Source organism: Mobula hypostoma, chromosome 3, assembly GCF_963921235.1.
Source record: "Mobula hypostoma chromosome 3, sMobHyp1.1, whole genome shotgun sequence".
NCBI lineage: Eukaryota > Metazoa > Chordata > Chondrichthyes > Myliobatiformes > Myliobatidae > Mobula > Mobula hypostoma.
In genome coordinates this window covers 131,623,564-131,639,141 of record NC_086099.1, presented here as the reverse complement: position 1 = coordinate 131,639,141, position 15,578 = coordinate 131,623,564, and the positions used below count along the sequence as shown (strand labels likewise).

Genomic DNA, 15,578 nt, shown 5'->3' with positions numbered 1-15,578 from the left:
CAGACTCTTTTATGTTGATAGATTTTTTGATTAGCTCATATAATCAATTTTTCTGGATTATACCAGTTCCTTTCACAACAATACAGCTCGCAGCAGCTGTTGACAGAATTGCTATAGCACCATCACCTGATTTAAGGTGGTAAAGTGGATATTAGCTGTAATAAATTGACACACATGTTCCTTTTCCACCATAGAAGGAAGCCATTGTTTCAGGTTTCTATAGTGGAATTTCAGGATTGCCAGGATCAACACTTTCAATGTCATTAGTAGTAATTTTGACTTTCTCATGTCCCATGAATCTAAGGGTGATTGAAATTTTAAAGGACAGTGATTAATTCCATTAATTAAGGTATTTTGTTGATATGGTCAAATATTTAAGTTCAGTTTCTGCAGTCATAAAACAAAGCATCATTTTCCTATGAAGGTTTCAAAGGTACATTTAATGTCAGAGAAATTTATACAACATACATCCTGAAATGCTTTTTCTTTGTAACTATCCACAAAAACAGAGGAGTGCCCCCAAAGAAAGAATGACAGTTAAATATTAGAATCCCAAAGTCCCCCCCAGCTCCCCTCCCTCCCGCGCACAAGTGGCAGCAAAGCAACAACCCCCCCTCTCCCCGCCGGCAGGAAAAAAGCATTGGCATCCGCCACCGTGCACTCAAGCCAAGTCAAGTCACTTTTTATTGTCATTTCGACCATAACTGCTGGTACAGTACACAGTAAAAACGAGACAACGTTTTTCAGGACCATAGTGCTACATGAAAAAATACAAAAACTACACTGAACTACGTAAAACAACACAAAAACTACACTAGACTACAGACTTACCCAGGACTGCATAAAGTGCACAAAAGAGTGCAGGCATTACAATAAATAATAAACAGGACAATAGGCAAAGTAGAGGGCCTATAAAGCGTGACCAAGGTAACAACAAAGACACAGACTTGCAGTACTCCAAAGACTACTTGTTCACCCGGCATTCGACATACCACAGGCTCTCTCTCTCCCTAATAAGGGAGACAGAGATGACTCCGTTTCACAGCGAGAGGGGAGACATAACATATGATTCGCTGGTTTATGATGTTAAAAGCCCGTTGCGTCGCTTCTTCCGAGCTCCGTGCCCAAAGATCTCGGTTCTCTGGGCACACAGCCGGAGATCTTCCATCTCCAATGACACACCGACCACTGATCCCGCTCACTCCAGAGCCACAAAATCTCGGTCCTCTGAAGGTGAGAGAAGCTCTTAGGCTGAGCCCTTGGTGTGCCGAACAATGACCATTCATGAAACCCCACGAGCGGGTCCCATTCCCGTAAAGAACCGTAGTCAGTGTGTAGGTCCAGGTCAGGGTCTTCTAAAGAACCTTGAAAGGGTAAAATAGAGATATTAAAGATGGAAATAGAGCTGTTTCCGAAGATGCAAGTGAAGGAGTCACTGTTAGGTGCCATGTAATTTGGTCAATAAACAACCAGTAAAGTTTAATGTGGAATTTTTTTTTGAGTGATTTGCTGCTTTCACAGATTGTGTGGTTTGCAGCCTTCACCTTGGTAAAAGAAAGGTTGGTGATTCACTACATTGAGATGTCTGCTTTAGGTGATTCCTGTTGCAAAAAGACACAAACGGGCAGGGATCACTCCTGCCTGATAGTTTCTTACCTATTCTATTCCCTGGACGGTTGTAAAGATTCAGTCATTGAGATCACTTAGAACAAGAAGCAATAAGTTTCTGGGCAGTAAGGGAATTGAGCGATGTGGGATTAGTGCAGGAGAACGATTGAAGACAAGCCACAATTTTGAAGAATGGCTGAACAGGCTTGAAGAGCCAGCTAGTGTTCTGATGCTCCTAATTTCTGTATTCTTGTGGTCAACTATAAATATCTATAACATTCAGTGCATGCATGCAAAATATTTCTAGTAATTTCATAGGCACTGTAATGCATAAAATACAGATATGTCTCAATCACCGCAATTAAGAAAATAATGTTGATGTCATTTCCATTTGTCATTGTCTAGAACAGTCACAAGTTACGTGTTACAATATTTTATTTACATAAATGTTGATTCAAGATCCAGTATCTTATGAAACAGTCTAACTCATACTTTTGTTTCCAAATTGAGGAGCTTGTGCATGTTCTGCCTTATATATGGGCTGTCGGCATTTCTTGCTCTTCATTTACTATGTGCTGTGTGTCTAGTGGATCAAATGCACTCTTTAACTTTAAACTTCCTCTCTCTCTCAAAAATAATTGCATCTCTCAAAATAATTGCATCGCTCTATCCAGCTGATTAAACCCTGAAAGCATAAATTGGAAAGCATATTTTTTGGCCACACATTTTAATTCCACATCCCATTCCCATTCTGACATGTTTGTCCACGGCCTCCTCTATTGTAAAGGTGAAGCCACACTCAGGTTGGAGGAACAACACCTTATATTCCGTCTGGGTAGCCTCCAACCTGATGGCATGAGCATTGACTTCTCTAACTTCCGCTAATGCCCCACCTCCCCCTCGTACCCCATCCGTTATTTATTTTTATACACACATTCTTTCTCTCACTCTCCTTTTTCTCCCTCTGTCCCTCTGACTATACCCCTTGCCCATCCTCTGGGTCCCCCCCCCCGGCCTTGTCTTTCTCCCCGGACCTCCTGTCCCATGATCCTCTCATATCCCCTTTGCCAATCCCTCCCGCTCCTGTCTTCTCCTATCATGTTGGATCTCCCCCATCCCCTCCCACTTTCAAATCTCTTACTAACTCTTCCTTCAGTTAGTCCTGACGAAGGGTCTCGGCCTGAAACGTCGACTGTACCTCTTCCTAGAGATGCTGCCTGGCCTGCTGCGTTCACCAGCAACTTTGATGTGTGTTGCTTTTTTCATCTGTTATGTTTGGAAATAATTCTCTTTGCCATGCACATAATAGCATTATAATCAGTAATCAGTTGTGGAATTAAAGTTAACCTTTAAAGTTAAAGTTTATGTAGTTCAAAAAATCCCTGGCATAGCTACAATTCCCCCTGCCTTTCTGATATTGCTGAAACCTGTACTCAAATATCTAATAGGGATTATTTACTAGTATTATCCAAGTCCGGATAAAGTATTCTTACTGGTACCACATACCTGTGAATAATATATGTTGTATATGTGAACCAAGAGTTTGGGTTTTGTGTAATAATTCATCATGGATAAAGAATCAATATAAAGTATTATATATGTAATTACTCCAGTTTATTTACATCATATATATCATCTGTTTCATCATTTACATCACTTATTAAAAAACAGGTTCACTATAATTAAATAGATTGAGACATGTCCAATAACCTGAATAACCTGAACTTCTGGAACAACAATAATGTGGGCAGCTGGCATGAAACCTGTGTAATTTTTTAGTTTCAGATGCTTTGAAGTGAGGTGGTGCCTGATGAAACTGGAAGTGATTCTGATTAACCGAGCATAATATTTGCGGTCAGGAAATATTGCTCACAAAAGTAATAAGCACGATAGACCTTTCCACCTTTCCACAAAAGTTTCTTTGCAACTGGCTGCAGTAAGCAGAATAAACTTTATAATCTGCTAAGGAGTGTTTTGCCTTTGAGAATACAGTATTATGTACTCTAGATCTTGGGAGATTACTGGAATTTTCTGAAATTCCACTGAACTATATTTGTCTTAATTTCACTGAGGATGACAATTTCAAAAGAAACCCTTGTGGTTCAAACTATGTCACAATTCTTCTTTAAGCCTGGCATAAAAGATTCCCGCCCCAATATCTTGCATTCCCACAAGACACAGAAGCACAATTAGGCCATTCAGCCCATCGTGTCTGCTCTGCCATTCCGTCATGGCTGACCTATCATCCCCGCCTTCTTCCATAACCTTTGATGCCCTGAGTAACAGAGCTGATCAACCTCTGCTTTAAATAAACTCTATGACGTGCCCTTCACAGCCATTCTTGACAATGAATTCCACAGTTCACCACCCTCTGGCTAAAGAAATACTTTTTCACTTCTGTTCTCAATGGCCTCTATTCTGAGGCTGTGCCCTCTGGTCCTAACTTCACCCACTAAAAGAAACATCCTCTCCACACCCACTCTACCTAGACCTTACAATATTCAATATTTGATAGGATTCAATGAAAATCGCAGTCATTCTAAACACCAGAGGTTACAGGCCCAGAGCCATCAAACGGACGTCATTCATTAACCTTTTCATTGCTGGAATCATTCTCCTGAACCTCCTCTGAAACCTCTCCAATGCCAGAACATCTTTTCTTAGAGAAGTGGCCCAAAACTGCCCACAATATTTCATGTGTGACCTGACCAATGTCTTATGAAACTTCTGCATCACATCCTTGCTCTTATGTTCTAGTCTTTTCAAAATGAATACTAACAGTGTATTTGCCTCCCTTATCACTGACTCAACTTGTAAATTAATCTTTAGGGAATACTGCACAAGGACTCCCAAATCCATTTGCACCTCTGATTTTTGAATTTCCTCCCTGTTTAGAAAAAAGTCTGGACCTTTATTCCCTCTACCAAAGTGCATGACCATACACTTCACTACACTATATTCCACCTGCCACCTCTTCGCTCATGCTCCCAATCTGTCCAAGTCCTTCAGCAGACTCCCTGCTTCCTCAACACTACCTACCCTTCAACCTATCTTTGTATCACCTGTAACCTTGGCTACAAAGCCTTCAATTCTGTCATTCAAATCGCTGACATATAAGATAAAAGGAAGTAGTCCCAATACCGACCCCTGCAGAACACCACTTTTAACTAGCTGCCAGCCAGAATAGGCGACATTTATTCTGCATCTCTTGCCAATCAGCCAATCTTCTAATCATGCTAGTATCCTTCCTGTAATACCATGGGCCCTGATCTTGTTTAGCAGCCTTATCTGTGGCACCTTCTCTCTCAAAGACCTTCTGAAAATCCAAGCAAACAACATCCAAAATGCTGCAAGAACTCAGCAGGCCAGGCAGCATCTATGGAAAAAAGTACAGTCGACGTTTCAGGCCGAAACCCTTCGGCATGACAGGAGAAACCTTCTCTCCCTTCTTGAAGAGTAGAGTGACCTTTACAATTTTCCAGTCCTCCGGAACCATTCCAGAATTTAGTGATTCTTGAAAAATCATTATTAGCACCTCCACAATCTCTTCAGCTATCTCTTCAAAACCATGGGTTGTAGTCCATCTGGTCCATGTGACTAATCTGCCTTCAGACCTTTCACCTTCCCAAGCACCTTCTCCCTAGTAATAGTAACTACTCTCATTTTTGCCCAGAATACTTATTAAGTTCGTCTGCAATTTCGTTATCCCCCATTACTACCTCTCCAGTATTATTTTTCATGGTCCAATATCCACTTTTGCTTCCCTTTTACTCTTTGTATATCTGTAAAAAACTTTTGGTATCCTCGTTCATACGTTTGGCTGATTTACCTTCATATTTCTTCTTTTATCCCCTTATGGTTTTATTTAGTTGCCTACTGTTGGTTTTTAAAAGCTTCCAAATCTTCAAACCTCTCACTACTTATTGCTCTACTGTACACCTTCTCTTTTGATTTTATGCTGTGTTTTACTTCCCCTGTGAAGACCCAATGAACTAACCTCCACAGCTGCCCATGGCAATTAATTCCACAAATTCACCACTCTCTGGCTAAATAATTTCTTCCTCATCTCTGTTGTTAATGGACATCCCTCTATTTGAGTCTGTGCCCTCTGGTCCTAGACTCCCCCACTGTAGGAATCATCCTCTCCTTATCCGCTGTATCTAGGCCTTTCAACAATCTATACATTTCAATGAGATCCCCCTTATTTTTGTAAAATCCAATGAGTACAGGCCCAGGGCCATCATAACTTCCAAACCCTTTCATTCCTGGAATCATTCTCGCGAACCTCCTCTGAACCCTCCCCAATGCCAGGGCATCCTTTCTTAGATGAGGGCCCCAAAACTGCTCATCATACTTGAAGTGAGACCTTACCAGTGCATTAAAAAACCCTTGGTATTACATCCTTGCTTTTATATTCATCCCGTCAAAATGAATGACAATAAGACCATAAAATATTGGGCCAGAATTAGACCATTTGGCCCATCAAGTCTGCTCCGTCATTTGATCATGGCTGATCCATTTCTCTCTCAACTGCATTCCCTTGCCTTTTTCCCATAGCCTTTCAAATCCAGACTTATCAGGAATCCATCAAACTTCACCTTAAATACTCCCAATGACCTTGCCTCCACAGATATCTGTGGCACTGAATTCCACCGATTCACCAACCACAGACTAAAGAAATTTCTCTGCATCTCCATTTCAAATGGATGTCCCTCAATACTGAGGTTGCTCCCTCTGGTCCTAGACTCCCCCACTATAGGAAACATCTTCTCTACATCCACTCTATCTTGGCATTCAACATCTGATAAGCTTCAATGAGACATTCCTTCATTCTTCAGAATTCTACCGAGTACAAGCCCAGACCTTTTGCAGCATTCCTGCTTCCTCAACACCACCTGCTACTCCACCTACCTTCCTATCATCCACAAACTTAGTCACACAACCATCAATTCCGTGAATCAAATCATAGACATATAACTTAAAAAGAAGCAATCCCAACACCAATCCCTCCGGAACATCAGTTCTCATTGGCAGCCAACCAGGAAAGGCTCTCTTTATTCCCAGTCTTTGCCACCTGACAATCAGCCAATCCTCTGTCCCTGCTAGTATCTTTCCTGTAATACCATGGGCTCTTATCTTGTTCAGCAGTCTCATGCATGCACCTCATCAAAGGCCTTCTGAAAATCCAACTACACAACACCCACCAAATTTCCTTTGTCTATCCTGCTTGTTATTTCTTCAAAAAATTCCAAAAGATTTATCAGGCAAGATTTCCCCTTAAGGAAACCATGCTGACCCTGGCCTATTTTATCATGTGCCCCCAAGTACCTGAGACCTCATCCTTAACAATCGACCCCAACATTTTCCCAGCCACTGAAGTCAGGCTAATTGGTCTTTAATTTCCTTTTGCCTCTCTCCCTTCTTGAAGAATGGAGTGACACTTGCAATTTTCCAGTCCTCTGGGTCCATGACAGCATTTAGTGATTCTTGACAGATCATTACTAGTGTCTCTACAATCTCTTCAGCTACCTCCTTCGAGCCCTGGGATGTAGTCCATCTGGTCCAAGTGACTTATCTACCTTCAGATCTTTCACCTTCCCAAGCACCTTTTCCCTAATAATAGTAATTGCGGTCACTTCTGCCCCTTGACACTCTCCTCTCAAACCTTCATCATACTGCTCATGTCTTCCTCATTAGACTGATGTAAGATACTTATTCGGTTCATCCGCTATTTCCTTGTCCTTCATTACTATCTCTCCAGCAGTCTGACTCTCACCTCTCTTTCACTCTTTATATAGCCAGAAAAAAAACTTTTGGTATCATCTTTGATATTATTGGCTATCTTAATTTTTTTTTCATATTTTCCCCCCTTATGACCTTTTAGTTGCCTTCTATTGGGTTTTGAAACTTCCCAATTTTCTTAAATTCCAACTAATTTTTGCTCTGTTATATGCCCTGTCATTAACTTTTATGTTGTTCTTGTTTTCCCTCGTCAGCAACAGTTGCATCAACCTGCCTTTAGAATACCTTTTCCTTCTATGGGATGTATCTATGCTGTGCCTTCCAAACTGCCCCCAGAAACTCCAGCCTTTGCTGTTCTGCTGTCATCACTGTTAATGTCCCCTTTCAATCAACTTTGGCCAGCTCTCCTCTCTCATGCCTCTGTAATTCCCTTTACTCCACTGTAATACTGATACATCTGACTTTAGCTTCTCCCTCCCAAATTGCAGAATGAATTCCATCATATTATGATCTCTATCTCCTGAGGGTTTCTTTACCTTAAGCTCCATAAGGAAATCCATTTCATTACACAACACCCAATCCAGAATAGCCTTTCCCCTAGTGGGCTCCCCCTTAAGCTACTCTAAACAGTCATCTCGTAGATATTCTTACAAATTCTTTCTCTCTTGGGATCCAGCACCGACCTTATTTTCCCAATCTATCTGCATATTGAAATCCCCATGACTATCATAACCTTGCACTTATTACATGCCTTTTCTATTTCCTGTTGGAATTAATATCCCACGACCTGGCTACTGTTTCGAGCCCTTTTCTAACTCCCATCAGGGTTTTTTACCCTTGCAGTTTCTTAACTCTACCCACAGGGTCTTGCCTGTCTTACCTCAAAAGCCCCAAAATTCTATATGGTTGTAAATAATTTAATAGACAATGGGTGCAGGAGTGGGCCATTCTGCCCTTCAAGGCAGCACCACCATTCACTGTGATCATGGCTGATCATCCACAATCAGTAGCCTTTTCCTGCCTTATCCCCATATCCCTTCACTCCGCTATCTTTAAGAGCTCTATCTAACTCGTTTTTGAAAGAATCCAGAGAATTGCCGTCCACTGCCTTCTGAGGCAGAGCATTCCACAGAATTCCAACCCTCTGTGTGAAAAAGTTTTTCCTCAACTCCATTCTAAATTGTCTACCCCTTATTCTTAAACTGTGGCCTCTGGTTCTGGACTCCTCCAACATCGAGAACATGTTTCCTGCCTCTAGCGTGTCTTGAATTTCAAGCATTTCACTATACTATGCAATTGAGATGCATTTGAGATTGGTGAGGAGACGGAATAACTATTCGCCCTAGGTCTGATGTTTATTTATTTATCTACTTGGAGGTGTAATGGTGACTATTTTTGGCAAGTGTGTAGTTTGCCTCCCCTGTTAATTTTAAATAGCTATGTTTTTAAAGTATTGTAATATAATGCAAATGTGCACATTTTTTGAAAAAAAATTAATAAAGTAAAATATAATTCAATATGAAACCTACCATTTTTAGCAAGTCTGTGAGGTGCTCTGTGTTTGAAATTAATTATGACCAAATTGTGGTTTCCACCATAGAAAACAAATGAAGACATGGATGCCCAGTTACTTAGCATCCTGCCTCTTTATTATGTCTCTTGTTGCAGGGAATGGTGAATGTAAAGGAGGGGAATGCCAGTGCTACTTGGGCTGGCAAGGTGAAAGCTGTAACTGTTCTTCATCTCTGATGTCCTGCAGAACAGAGCAGGGTCAGATCTGCAGCGGAAGAGGAGTGTGTGTCTGCGGCCGTTGTCATTGCATTGACTCCAGAGCCTCTGGCCCTTTGTGCGAGCTTTGCCCAACGTGTGAAAATTCCTGTGAACATAGCCGGTATGCTTGTGCAATTCTCATCTGTTCAGTTTCACACTTTTAACTGCAGTATTAACTGAATTCGATTCATGCAGCACATTTTGTAGCTGATGAGTACCGTACTTGTCTTTCCAGCTCAGGCGCACCAAATAATTCAAAGTTCAAAGCAAATCTGTTACCAAAGCACTATACACTACCTGGAGATCTGGTTTCTTACAGGCATTTACAGGAAAATTAGGAAATACAATCAAATTTATGAAAACTATAAAAACAAAGACTGACAAACAGCCAGAGTGCAGATAATAAAAATAAATAAATAATACTGACTCAGAGTCCTTGAAAGTGAGTCTCTAGGTTGTGGAATCAATTCAGTGTTGAGGTGAGTGAAGTTATCCACACTGCTTCAGGAGCCTGAAGTTGTTCAGTAATAACTGTTTCTGAACCTGGCTGTGTGGGATCTGAGGCTCCTGCAGTTCCTGTCCGATGGTCGTAGCAAGAAGAGAGCTTAGCCTGGATGATTGGTGTTCTTGGATGATGAATGCTGCTTTCTTGTGCTCAGTAATGGCGAGGGCTTTTCCTGTGATGGGCTGGGCTGTATCCATAATTTTTTGTAGACCTTTCCATTCCTGGACATTGGTGTTTCCATATCTGGCCATGATACAACTAGTCAGGATACTTTCCACTAAATCAGTAACGACAATAAATTTACATCAACAGTGAGCACACTACATGAACAAAAGTCACTTAAGTTCCTTACTATAACAAGAACTTTTAACTGTTGAACTCTCAAATATTTAAACTATATTAAACAGAGTTTATAATTTAGTCTCCACGTCAATTCCAGGATAATGAATAAGTGCACCAATTTATTTGTGAGATCTTGTGGATAGCAAAACAGAAGAGACTTATAATTATAATATAATTGCAAAGAAAGCACGACATCACTTCTACCTCCTCAGGAGTCTGCAGAGATTTGGCATGTCATCTAAAACATTGGCAAACTTCTGTAGAAATGTGGTGGAAAGTGTGCTGTCTGGCTGAATTACGGCCTGGTATGGGAACACTAATGAGCACAAAATCATACAAAAGGTAATGGATTCAGACCACTACATCACAGATAAAACCCTCCCAACCATTGAGCACATCTACATGAAACATTGTTGTAGAAAGGCAGCACCCATCATCAAAGATCCTCACCACCCAGGCCGTGCTCTTTTCTCGCTGCTGGCATCAGATAGAAGGTGCAGGTGCCTTAGGACTCGCACAGCTCTTATGACCCCTCAATCATCAGGCTCTTGAACAAAAGGGGAAGACTGCACTTATTTAAGGACTCTTTTACCTTGTTGTTTCATGCTCATTTCTTATTGCTATTTATTTATATCTGCATTTGCACAGTTTGTTGTCTATTGATCCTGTTTACAGTTACTGTTCTATAAATTTGCTAAGTATGCTCACAGAAAAAGTATCTCATGGTTGTATGTGGCGACATGTATGTACTCTGATAATAAATTTTACTTTGAACTTTGAAATTTGAGCCTTTGGCATATCATTCCCAATGTCAAACATGGTCTGTCTCTATGCATGGTTGTGTACTGTTATGAATTAACTTTGAATTTCTCCCAATCCATTGCTGTAACTTCTAAACTGGTGCACCTTCAACATTGCAGCTCTCTCTTACCATGTCCCCAATGCTACTTCCAGAATGACTGAGAACAGAATCAGGTTTACTATCATATATCATGAAATTGGTTGTTTTGCAGCAGCAGTATGGCACAAGGTATAACATTTACCAAAAGTTGAAAAATATACAAATAGTGGGAAAAAGAAATAACGAGGTAGTGTTCATCAAATTCCCTGTATGTGTCCACATACTTGGCGATAATAAAGGATTCTGATTCTGATTCTGATTCATGGACTCTTCAGAAATCTGATGGTGGAGGGGAAGAAGCTGTTCCTAAAACACTGAGTGTGTGTAATCAGGCTGTTAGATCTCCTCCCTGATGGTAGTAATCATTAGAGATCATGTACTGTATGGTGAGGTGGAATGATGGAGTTTGCTTTCTTGCACTGCCTCTTGAAGATGTCCTCAGTGATGGGGAGAGTTGTGCCTGTGATGGAATTGGTGGAGCTTACAACCCTCTGCAGTTTCTTTTGACCCTCCACAATGGAGCGTCCATTCCAGGTGGTGATGTAACCAGTCAGAATGCTCTTCACCATACATTCTTAGAAGTTTGCTAGGTCCTTTGGTTATGTGCCAAGTATCTCCAGACTCCTAATGAAGTAGAGCCTCTGTTGTGCCTTCTTCATGACTGCATCAATGTGTTGGGCCCAATATCTGAAATGTTGATGCCCAGGAAATTGAAATTGCTCACCCTTTGCACAGTTGAACCCTCAATAAGGATTGGTGCACATTCTCCCAAATTCCCACAATCAGCTGCTTGCTCTTGTTGACATTGAATGCAAGGTTGTTGGTGCTCAAACAACTGATTTATATCCCTGTACACCTCTCATTGAACATAAGAACATAAGAAATAGGAGCAAGAGTAGGCCATCTGGCCCATTGAGCCCACTCTGTCATTCAATAAGATCATGGTTGATCCGGCCGTGGACTCATCTCCACCTACCTGCCTTTTCCCCATAACCTTTAATTCCCCTACTATGCAAAAATCTATCCAACCTTGTCTTAAATATATTTACTGAAGTAGCCTCCACTGCTTCATTGGGCGGAGAATTCCGCAGATTCACCACTCTCTGGGAAAAACAGTTCCTCGTTATCTCCATCCTAAATCTACTCCCCCGAATCTTGAGGCTATGTACCCTAGTTCTAGTCTCACCTACCAGTGGAAACAATTTTTCTGCCTCTATCTTATCTATCCCTTTCGTAATTTTATATGTATGTATAACTTCTCCTCTCATTCTTCTAAACTCCAGCGAGTACAGTCCGAAATTGCCATCTTAGATTCTCCCAACGGCAGTTGTGCCAATGGCAAATTAATAATGGCATTTCAGCTATACCTAGCTACACAGTTATGAATGTAGAGAGAGTAGAGCAGTGGTCTAAGCACCATTGAGGTGTGTCTATGTTAATTGTCAGCACGGACAAGGTGCTATTACTGATTTTCTCTGACTATGGTCTCCTGACAAGGAAGTCAGGATCCAGATGCAGAGCAATGTATAGAAGCTCAGGTGTAGAAGTTTGTTGTTTGGCATGGTTTTGAATGCTGTGCTGTATTCAATAAACAGCAGCCTGATATATGTTTGGTTGTATAGGTGCGCCTGTTGAGTGGAGAGCCAGTGAGACGGTGTCTGCTGTAGACAAGTTGTGACAGTAGGCAAATTGCAATGACTTTAGGGCCTTGCTAATACTCGCTATGACCAACCTCCCAATGCACAATAGATGTGAGTACTACTGATTGATAGTCAATGAGGCAGCTTGGGCGCTGGAATGACTGCTGCCTGTTTCAAATTCTGACTAAAACAGTGAGAGGTTGAGATGTTCTTGAGCACCTCAGCCAGCTGGTTGGCACAGTGCCCATCAGGGCCTTGCTGTTGGTCCCTATTCACGTGCCAATTTTGCTTTTCCATCTTTTCAATCAATAACTGACAGTTTATTTGTACCCCTTTCACTTTTCATCCCCTGCACCATACCTAATCTTTCTCTCCAGCACCACAAACCCCAAACCTCATGCTTGAGGTCCCTCTCAGCCCATATCCATTCTTCAGTCTCTCTCCTTGATCACCAACCTTTCCCTACCTCTTGCCCTATCAGTTGATATCACCTTTAATGCTCATGCTAAACATTATAAATGCTGAGGTCATCATCTTCAGTCCTCACTAATTACTCCATACCTTTTCCTGCACCAAACTCTTCAGTACCTCAAGATCATTTCTGCCCTAGAATTGGAACTCAGTTGCATACACATTTGTATGCAGATCATGCATTAAAAATATTTTCTGCAAATTTGGGTATACCAGCAGCAATCTGGGTCATTACAACAAACAGAAACTGTCTGTGGCTGAAGTTCAATCAGCATCAGATGTACACATAATGATATCACAGCTCACACAGCATGCATATCCTCCACTGCTGATAGAAATTCTGCACTTTTACAGGAAACCTAAATGTCATAAGACCACTAGACACTGGAGCAGAATTAGGTTATTCAACTCATCCACTCTGTTTTACCATTCGATCATGGCTTATTTATCATCCCTCTCAAACCCATTCTCCCACCTTCTCCCAATAACCTTCGACACCCTTTCTAATCAAGAAACTATCGACCTCCACTTTAAATATACCTAATGACTTGACTTTCACAGCTGTCTGTGGCAGTGAATTCAATTCAATTCACAGTGGTTGAATTCAAAAGAAATTCTTCTTTATCTTTGATGAGGCTGAGGTTCCCAACCTGGGGTCCATGACATAAAAAAATCTGGGAACCCTTGTTCTAAAGGAACCTCCTTCTATCCTCTGGTCCTAGACTCTCCCAGTATAGGAAACATCCACTCCATGTCCACACTATCTAGATCTTTCAATATTGGTTAGGTTTCAATGAAATCTCCCTCATTCTCTTAAACTTCAAAAAAATACAAGTTCAAAGCCATCAAATGATCCTCAAACAGTCCTGAACTTAAAACCTTTATTGTTAATTTGGATAAAAACTTTGTTTTAAACATAGTGCATTGAAGAATAAAATACCAGAGAAGTCTGGACTGATACATTGATGTTTTGCATACACCTCTGACCTCACTTTTTAAACAACATGAAAAATAATTCAGTACCCTCAACCTATCAGCCTTTTCTTTAAAAAAAGAAAGTTGTCGCCAACCTGTTGTGCTCACTGGCCCTTCAATCAGTCTGTAGTCTGTTCCTTTCAGTGGTTTGGAGCCATTTGGGCTCAGGGAGTGATCAGACATGTTCCAAGTAAGGAGGATTTTCTAATACAACTGAGATTGGCTGATTTCTCCTATTGCCTTCCATGTATTTTACCTCACCTCCAGAGCAGCCTTTCTTGCAGTAGGTCTGTGGCTTCCGCGTTGTGGTGTTATTCATGTTCGAACTGCCATCCCAACAATGACACAGCACCTGCAAGATCCATGTACAACTTTAAATGAGAACCACATAGTTTTCTTTCACGTGCATACATCTATGTGCAAAAAGGTTCACCAATTCCTTTTGCATAAATTTACTCACTTTAGCACTAAATTCAAACATACTCCGTGCACTAGAAGAGTGTCAGAAAAAATTTAGTCAACTGGTTTCACCTTCAAAATGTTACCTGCAACCATTTTCCAAAATACATGTCAAATTTCTGCCTAAGGCTTGATATGTGTCTTGTTTTGCTTAATTTTGTATCTTGTATCTTGTTTCTACCCCAAGGAGTGTAATGCAATGTTTATTATGGTAAGTTAGTTATGTATGGGAGCTTCCTTAATGGATACGAGTTTATTTTTCAAACAGAAAAATTGTTGTGAATCCTGAGGAATAAAACTCTCATACTTTTGTAGGTAAGAGCATTAGATCCAGAATAGACTTCTACCAACTTGGGGTTCCATAGGTAGCGCACTGCTATTACAGCTCAGAATTTAGATTTCATTTCTAGTGTCCTCTATAAGTGACACGTTCCTTCCTCCAGGTGCTCCAGTTTCCTCCCACAGTCCAAATATTTACTGGTTCATAGGTCATTGTAAATTGTCCTGTGATTAGGCTAGTGTTAAATAGGTGGGTTGCTGGCGATGCGGCTCGTTGAGCCAGAAAGGCCTATCCCACGCTTTATCTCCAAATAAATGTAAAACAACCATTTTCCGATGAATTATTTTTTGTGGTCATGGCTGAACTCCTAATTATTCACCATTGCTCCATATCTTTTGATTACTTTGCACAACAAAGTAAAATAGCAAATTTTGTTTTGTAAATTTCAGTTGATGCCACACCTGCAGCTTCAGGGAAGGCAATTCTAGATTTCTATTCAATAATTCCATTCTTAGATGGTGTCACTGCAGCATCAACTGAAGAATCCCAAGCAAAACAGACTCATTGCAAAACAATTTCAGAAAAGGGCCAGAAAGTGGACTCTAAACCCAATTTTACAGATGCTTTATGTCTGGAGCAATCACGCTAAAGAAGGAAGAACAAAAACTACAGTTCCTGGAAATTTAAAATAAACACGGAAAATGCTGGAACACTCAGTTGCTGTGGCAGTGTGTGTGAGTCAAGAAACAGATCAGAGACCCTTCTTCAATGAAAGAAGCTCCATTTATGAATGTAGTTACACAAATGTATATTACATGAAATCCACAATGGATCCTTATTGTCTTTGTTGCCCAGAAATGAGAGTCAAGAGAGCTGTTTAAATCG

General features: G+C 40.9%; 1 protein-coding gene across 1 annotated transcript in view; it reads left to right on the top strand.

Moving 5' to 3' along the window:
* itgb8 (integrin, beta 8) overlaps positions 1-15,578 on the top strand; it is a 115,748-nt gene that overhangs the window by 86,490 nt on the left and 13,680 nt on the right. The window contains exon 11 of the mRNA XM_063043746.1: positions 9,019-9,241. Coding sequence (XP_062899816.1) covers positions 9,019-9,241 — 223 coding nt within the window. The remainder of the gene's footprint in view (positions 1-9,018; positions 9,242-15,578) is intronic.